Genomic DNA, 8,402 nt, shown 5'->3' with positions numbered 1-8,402 from the left:
ACACATCTCTTCTTGACCACGATGGCGGCAGGCCCCTCGGCCTCGTGCCCAGCACAGGCTTAGCTGCGGGCCTACTAGAGGTAAAGCCAACTTGGGGTGTCCCCCTTTCCAAGAGGCTTCTTAGGTTGCACATCCTCTGCCTTCCTAACGAGGAGCTCTGGTTTTGATGCCCACTGTGCTATCAGGAAAAATCCCCCCTCAGTTTCTGTGTGGTTCAGCAAGAGAACAGGGCAGCAGACTGGCCCTGTAGGCGCTTCTCAAGAGGCTGGCTGGAAAAGTGCTCAGGAAACACGTCATTTGCCTTCCTGGAGTGACTTGTGTGCATCTTGAGTGGTGCTGGTAATAGTGTTGCCTCCTCTGTCTCTTCCAGTGGCATACCCGGATTGTGTGTGTGCGTGGGAAGTCGACGATGAGCTCGGTGGCAGTTTTGAGCCAGGAGAGCTTTGCCAAACACCGCAGTGGCTTGACGCAGCAGCAGGTGAAAGGTGAGAAGACACAGCTGAGTTCCTGTGATGTGCCTCTAAATGGAGACTGCGCAGGCAAGGTTCCTTGCTGTTAGCCAAGCTCGCTCCATGCCTCCGGCTCCCCCTAAGTGTCCAGGCACGGCGTTCGCCATTCCTAGGCTGGCGGCCTGCCAGACTCTGGCTTTCCACCAACAGGAGCACATCGGTGGTGCTGCACAGTGCCGGGCCAGGCGGAGGCAAGCCTCAGATCTTCACAGAGCTCTGGCTAGCAACGCTGTCAGCCGTGGGGCAGGGCATGTGCAAGCAGGGGTCATTGGGCTGCAAGAGAGCCTTGTGGGATCAGTGTGCTGGATTGTCACTTCCTCCTCTGCTCAGCCAGGTGCTGGGGAAAGTCAGTATAACCGTATTGGCTGACTCACTGATGGGTCTCGGCACCCATTCTCCAGCTGCGAGCTGGCCCGCTTGGCACAGACCAGTGCCCAGCTGAGTCGAACATAAGCTACAGGCTTTCCCTGGACTCTGCCCCAACTAGAGTGCTTCTGCTTCTCCCTGCCTTCTTCCTGGGCATGTGTCTGTCTTGTCCCCTTCTGACCTACAGCCTTGCTGTGTCCCTTTGATTTCTTTCTGCTTGGCCTGTTGTCCCCTGATGAAGCTCCTCTCAACAAAGCTGGCGATAATGTGCTGTGTTTGCTGCCACCATTCACTTGCACGGTTGCTTCCTGCATCCATAGCGGCACCTACTGCAGTCTGTGCTGTGCTGAGCTCAGCTGAGCTCCAGACTCGGCTGCTCTCCACAAGCATAACTGTAGCAGGGTGAACAGTAGTGCACAAGTCCTTTGTTGCCCCTCTTTGATGATGCCTCAATAGAGTTGCACTGCCTATGAATGGGGACGTTTCTGTGGGGACAGCATCTCATTGGCCTTGTTTGCTTCACCCCAGTAACAGCTTTAAACTCGGAAGAAGAGAAGGATCCTCCCACCTACGAGGAAGCCTTCCCTGCGCTCCCTGAGAAAGCACCATGTTTGGAAGCTGCCCGGGAACCTGCTGGGCCCTGGAGCAAAATCCGGCCAATAAAGGCTTCTGTCATCACTCAGGTTGGTGGGAGTGGGTGTCTTATCTCCCTCCTTTTCATCCCTCCAAAAAGTAGGTGAAGCGAAGCTTTCCCTGGAGTATGAGATCCCTTAGTGTGCCAGAGTAACTGCCTCTTTGCTGTCCTTTGCCCTGGGGCACAAGGAAGACTGCGGCTGAATGCTAGGACGGCTCTGGAGGGGGAGGGATGTGTTGAAAACTGCCCAGACAAAGCTCTGCATCCCTGTTGCACACTCAGCTGGAACAGGCCTGAAGGGAGGATTGCAGAGGGAGGCACTGACAATCAAAAGCACACTGACAACTTGCTGTGCCCTGCTTGTGTCTGTCCCGTGGCTGAGCAGGTGTTCCATGTGCCACTGGAGGAGAGGAAGTACAAGGACATGGATCAGTTGGGAGAAAGCAAGCAGGCCAAGATCTGCCTTGACATCATGCAGAAGACGGGAGCTCACCTGGAGCTGTCTCTCGCAAAGGACCAGGGCCTTTCGATCGTGGTCTCTGGCAAGCCGGAAGCAGTCACGAAGGCTCGGAAGCAGATTGTCGCTCGACTGCAGACTCAGGTGAGGGCATCTAACTGTTTCTGCCTTCATCTTTGCTCTTCCCCAAGACTCGCAAATGCTTTGAGACCCTTGGGCCCATGTGCTTGTAAGCCAAAGAGGTGTGTTGTTACATGACTAATTCAGCTTTGCCATACGTTTTCAAAGCACCCAATTGACAATTTGGAATGGGAATGAGGCTTAAAATAGGGTTCCAAGGTAATTACAGGCCGTGGTGTTGCATGAAGCGTGGAGTCTGCGATCTCCGGAACATTTGAGTTGCAACCAGTGACTTTGTGCTGAGGTGCTGGTGCTGGAGGGGGTGCAGGAGTAGTAGTGTGTAGGAGGAGTAGGAGGGCAAAGCTAGTAGTGTGTGAGAACGGGACTGTGCTTTTCCTGAAGCCCTTCAGAGGAGAACGTGGAAGGCTGGGAGAAAGAAAAGTAGAGAAAAGGAAGTCCTGCCAAAAGCCAAAAGCTTCGGGTCAGGGTTCTGCCTTGTGTAGCTCAAGGCACACTGGTAAGGAGCCACAACCCTGTTGTTTCGGTTGCTTCAGTCCTCTAGGTTTTGATCTCTTACCTTAAGGTTCTCGAGCTCATAGTCAAGGTGGTAGCTCTTGTTAGGATGTATCGCAGCCAGGTGTTGCAGTGTGTTTTAAAGTATAATGCCAAAGGTAGGTAATGCGATGTTAATACCATGTCTGCTTAGTGCTGTTCAGCCCCTGTGTCATACCCTGCCAGAGGAAAGAGAAAGGAACGAAACCCTACATCCACAATGTGCATCTGAAAAATCAGTTCAGGTCGTGCCGCCACAGATCCGTGAGCCACTGTTCTCAAATATACCTCCTACTGCCCTGGCCCCAGGTCTGGAAGGTGTGTCTGTATTCCAGCTTCTCTTAGGCTTGGCTGGCTTCAGGACAGGAACACAGAGCTGAAAAGTCACACCGAGTGATCTTTTCTTCATCTTTTATTTTTCCATTATAGCTTGAATGTTCATTGTCTGATTGCTGTTAGTGGTTACCTAATCCCAGGGACCAGGAGCACGATAGCAGTCATCAGCTACCAGACCTGTACAAACTCAGTGAGAAGGGAAGAAGTACGAAGCCCTTGTATAGACCAGCCCTTTAATGGTAGATTGAGAAGGACCCCTTTTGCATGTGGGGCCTTCTAGAAGCAGTCCCAGGAGCAGCACGTGCTACACTTGAAGACACCTTAGCACTTAAGTAGCGGTGAGCATCTGCTAGCTGCCTGCCTCCTGCAGTAGGTTTCTGGTGTTGAATTTCTCTTTCCTAGGAGTCATACTGTATGTCTTGTTCTCTGTAGCCTTGGCAGCAGGTGTCAGAGTTCAGATAAACTCCAGCTGTGCGCTGTCATCTCAGTTGTTGTCTGGTGTCTTACACTGGAGGAGAGGCACCTCCTCGTCTGTGTCGGAAGGCCTTTGCTAATTCAGGGTACCGCTCCTGTGCAAACAGAAGGGTTTTGAGGGAACGGTGGGGTCTATACTCCTGGCACGGAGGCGCTGTAGATCAACTGGTACAGTGTCAGCCCTCAGACAGAGTGTGCTGGGAAGGCGTTGTGTTTGCTCTGAGGAGCAGTACCACTGAGCAGCGTCTACCTTGCTGTCCCTGGCTCTGTTCCTGTGGATCTGCCAGTGCAGGCAAGGCTTCTCACAGATGCTTGGTTCTTCTGCTGCAGGCTTCAGCAACAGTTGCCATCCCCAAGGAGCACCACCGCTTTGTCATTGGAAAGAAGGGTGAGAAGCTGCAGGACCTGAAGCTCAAAACTGCAACCAAAATGCAGGTCCCCCGCCCAGATGACCCCAGCAACCAGATCAAGATCAGCGGCACTAAAGAAGGGATTGAGAAGGCCCGGCACGAGATCCTGCTTATCTCCGCTGAGCAGGTACCTCAGTACTGTGATCTCTCTCATGGCATTGGCTGCTCAGCCATTTTGCTTCCCCGTGGTGTAGTCGGAGTTTGCAGCCACCGTGGCTACAGTCAGTGGCTAACAGTCTGAACGGAGACGTATGCTGTGCCACTCGCTGGCTGTGTGAGCACCGCTGCCAGGTCCTGAAACTTCTTGTGCTGCGTTTTGTCCATCTCTGAAGCCAAAACAAGCATTTGATAGTTGAAGCGACGCGTCTTAGGTGCCAGCTGAGATAAGGCAGGAGATCACAGGGGTGAATATCGTAAACAAGGAGCAGCAGCAGCAACCGTATTTGTAGATTGAAAGAGGTGGAGATCTACAAGCCCGCCAACTGAGAAGGTTGCTTGGGCCAGAGTGTCAGGCAGGACACCCCTGGGAACTTAGCTGTGCCTGGCAGAGACTGTAATATAGAGGGCAGTTCCCACCAAGGTCTGTTGTGGGCTCTTCCAGGATAAGCGTGCCGTGGAGCGGCTGGACGTGGAGAAAGTGTACCACCCTTTCATTGCTGGCCCCTACAACAAGCTGGTGAGGGAGCTCATGCAGGACACAGGGACGCGCATCCACATTCCTCCACCCAGTGTCAACAAGACCGAGATAGTCTTCACCGGAGAAAAGGAGCAACTAGCCCAGGCTGTGGCTCGAGTTAAGAAGATCTATGAGGAGAAGGTACGGATGGTCCATAAAGCTTCCCACCTTCCCCTGGCACCTGCTCCTAGGCACTCTTCCCTTCTTGTTCTACTTTTGTGCATCCCTCCGTTGCATCTGGCTCAGCAGCCCTTGCAGTACATGACCCCGAATCCTACCGTTTCCTCACTCGGCAGAGTGGGAGCTGGGCTGATACTATCCGGGAGGTGACAGATTTCTCGCTTTTCTGTATCATGGGACTTAGCAGGCCACCAAGAGCTCCCCTGGCTCTTGTTCACACCGGTGCTACTAAGGAAGGAAAGAAGTGTGAAGTCTGCAGTGGTGGCCAGCTGACAGTATCAAAGTTGCTACCTAAGTAGAAGTTGCTGAAGAGCGAATGTCACTCCAGTTTATTTCCCACAGCCAACGCTGCTGTGAATATCCTTGTTGTGGGTTGCTGGGCTGTTTGTCCTCGTGGTTAGGTCTGTATTTGTACCGGTCTGGATTTCAACAATCGGCTTATAGCCTGCACAGTGTTGCATCACGGCACTGCCTGGGAGACGGCTGGGAGTTGAACCCTGTTGTCCAACGGGGGGACGGGGGGGGACGACAACGACATGCCTGTGTGTGCGTGTGGTCTCTTCCATGCCGTGTCCCAGGGAGCTTGACACAGCATGCTAGTTTTGTATGTACTTCCCCTGTGAATTTTTGAGCACAAGGCTTTCTGTAGGCAGGGGCCCAAGGGGTGCTAGGGTACTGCCGAGCCACTGTGCTCAGCTTGGCTTTGCTCTTTGCTGGGCGCAGAGTCTGACTGCATCTTGTGCCTCTTCCTGTCGCTCTTGTCCTTCCCCGCCCCCTTGTGATTGACGCCTCAGTGTCTCTGCCCCTACAGAAAAAGAAGACTACTACTATTGCAGTGGAGGTGAAGAAGTCCCAGCACAAGTATGTCATCGGCCCCAAGGGGAATTCCCTGCAGGAGATCTTGGAGAAGACTGGAGTCTCTGTCGAGATCCCACCCATTGACAGTAGCTCGGAGACGCTGATACTGCGAGGCGAGCCTGAAAAACTGGGGCAAGCATTGACTGAAGTCTATGCAAAGGTACTGACAAGATGGGCTAGGCCTCCTTTGAAGGTCCCATGAAGATACATTTGTGAGCACTGACGGCTGTAGCGGGGGTGCTCTCTCTTGGGCCATTAGAGGTGCAGCTTAGAAGTCAATACCGGAGGTGCAGCATGGGAATTGGAACTGAATTGTTGTGAAGGCCTCTTCCAGTTTGTCCATCAAACAGCTTCTCTGTTTTTCTGTCTCTCAGGCCAACAGTTTTACCGTCTCCTCGGTCTCTGCCCCCTCTTGGCTTCATCGTTTCATTATTGGAAAGAAAGGACAGAACCTGGCCAAAATAACTCAGCAGGTGCCAAAGGTATGGATGAGCTGGTTAGCTTAGCACCCCCGGCGTAGAAAAAGGTTTAGTCCAGATCACTCGTCACGGGAGAGAGAGGTGTATTCTAGCGTGGGTAAACCCAGGGGGAAATGACACAGATCTTTGCTGTTCAAGGGAACCCTCTCTTTTACTGCTGCAAACACTGCTCATCCTATGTTATTGTCATGGGTTGAGCCCTTCCAAGGAAGCTTTATGTGGTGCTGTTTTGAGAACTGATGTAGCAGGATACCTGGAAATGGCGAGTGCAGCAAGGCTTCTCCCTGGTGAGTTAGACGGTATCTAGATAAAGGCTAGATGAGTAAACTTCTCCAAAGCCCTTGCAGAAACCGGGACAGCACCAGAGCCTTGGGCTCTAGGCACTGCCATATGGCTGACATTGTTAAGTTACTGACTTGGGAAATTGTGGGGATTTTGTTTGGGCTTTTTGGGAAGAGGCGCATCTCTTAGTGGCAGGGATCGATGGTGTAGGCCTGACCAAGAGCATTGGCCTGGCTTGGATCTTGGCAAATTCTTAAGAGATTCATTGTCTTTCACCTCAAGGTTCGCATCAAATTCACTGGAGGAGAGGATAACATCACTTTGGAAGGGCCTACAGAAGATGTGCATGTGGCTCAGGAACAGATTGAAGCCATGGTGAAGGAACTGATGAGCTGGAGTTACTAGTTCCAGTAAGAAACTGGGGGAAGAAGGGGCAACAGAGCAGAGGGGCCCCTGCTTAGGGCCCTGCTTAGGGCCAGAAAAAATTAGAACTCGGTTTTTGGCAATTGTTCATTGAAACACGTACTTTGTGTGCTAACGCAAACTGTCAGCATTCCTAGAGTTGTATGTAACATGCTGCCTGTGTGGCTGAGGGCTGCCCGGCAAGTGTGATGTGTGTGAGAGACACAGTTCAACTGTGAAGTGAGTGGGGGGTCCCGATCTGCGTTTCCGTGTTCCCCGCGAGGGGGCCGGCCAGAGACAGACGAAGCGATTGAAAAGTCGATGTATGAAGTGGTGGAATGCACTATTAGATATTAGAACGGGGAACTGTGGACCAAACACTAGAACGAATATCATTTGGGACAAGCACGAACGCGGGGCCCCAGGTCAGTAAAGGGGAGTCAGAGGCCTTGGGAATACAGCCTATTAAACCCTGTTCCACAGGCAGTAACGTAACATTTGAGAACCGAACGGCAAGTCAGGAAGATCCTTTCTTGCTGTGGCAGGCTGCTTGTGTAAGGCTTTTATTGTCTGCTCAGGATGCTGGAGTAAATGAAGAGAACCAGTCCTTTGGGCGGGAGTGCTGAGGCAAGGCACTTTGTAAAGCGTTCCCCAAAGCAAGGGCAACCAAGTCACGCCTCGTCCTGGCTTTGTGGCTTTAGCAGTGCTTCCTGGCTGTTATTGTTGCAGGTGCTGTTTTCCTGCCTGAAGCCCTGGGGCTCCTGGGTAGCCGCCACCCCCCCCAGCCCGCAGCTGCTGTCCTCAATAAAATGATCTTTCCTCTCTTCTGACTACGTCTGCCATGTGATAATTGGGGACTGAGCAGATATTGTTTGGTGGTGCGTCCTAGGGGAGGACTTTGGGATCATCCCTTGGCCCAGACTCCTTGCCAGTGGGCATCACGGCTGAGCTTTATGACTCACAGCACAGTCACACAGGGAGGTGGGGGCCGGATGGCACCTCTGGAGGTGTCACTGTCCCCTCAGCTCCTGCTCGGATTCTGGCTAAGACACAGCCTGTGCTCAGGCTCGATGGATGCTCCACTGGGGAGCAGCGCCATTAGCTCAGAGCCGGGACAACACACAGGCAGACACGGTGCCGCCGCTGACCATCACCTGCAGCTCGCTGTCCCCTGCGGCCGTCATCCCTGCACACTGACTGATGGGCAGTTTCTCCAGATGCCCACGCTCAGGGCAACGGTATAAAGCAAACTGCCACGCTGGCCACTACAAATACGTCGGCTCGCCCAAAAAGCTTTTCCAGCAGCTCCAACAGCAGCCGGACTGCTGAGGCTTTTGTGCGTCCCAGTGTGATACGGGAGATGCCCGCACCCTGATGGAGGACGAAGGATGAGCACTCTCACCATCAACCAGCTAACTGTTGCTCATAGGCTGCTGTGGTTCAAGCGGGGCCGCCAGCTGTGCAACACACAGCTGCTCGCTCCCTCCCTCCCTCCCTCCCCAGGGGGATGGCAGGGAGAACTGGGAGGCTCAAAGGGAGAAAACTCGTAGGCTGAGGCCAAGGCTTTGATGTGTGCAGGGGAACGTGCTGGTGCAGTTTGTGATTGAAAACTGCGGGGACATCTTTGGGGAGGAGGTGGCCGGCCCCTCCCCTCCATCAGCCGAGGA

At 53.2% G+C, this 8,402-nt stretch overlaps 1 protein-coding gene across 1 annotated transcript; it reads left to right on the top strand.

The window, feature by feature from the left end:
• The first annotated feature begins 409 nt into the window (after nt 1–409).
• Nucleotides 410–6,738, top strand: LOC121082022 (vigilin-like). Its single transcript, XM_040581358.1, has 8 exons — nt 410–485; nt 1,404–1,558; nt 1,895–2,110; nt 3,779–3,985; nt 4,460–4,675; nt 5,526–5,732; nt 5,947–6,054; nt 6,616–6,738. The coding sequence occupies exons 1-8, from the start codon at nt 410–412 to the stop codon at nt 6,736–6,738; spliced, it is 1,308 nt and encodes a 435-aa protein (XP_040437292.1).
• Nucleotides 6,739–8,402: the final 1,664 nt, after the last annotated feature.

This window comes from Falco naumanni, unplaced genomic scaffold (genome assembly GCF_017639655.2).
Source record: "Falco naumanni isolate bFalNau1 unplaced genomic scaffold, bFalNau1.pat scaffold_154_arrow_pat_ctg1, whole genome shotgun sequence".
Lineage (NCBI taxonomy): Eukaryota > Metazoa > Chordata > Aves > Falconiformes > Falconidae > Falco > Falco naumanni.
This window is presented reverse-complemented; position numbering and strand designations above follow the sequence as displayed.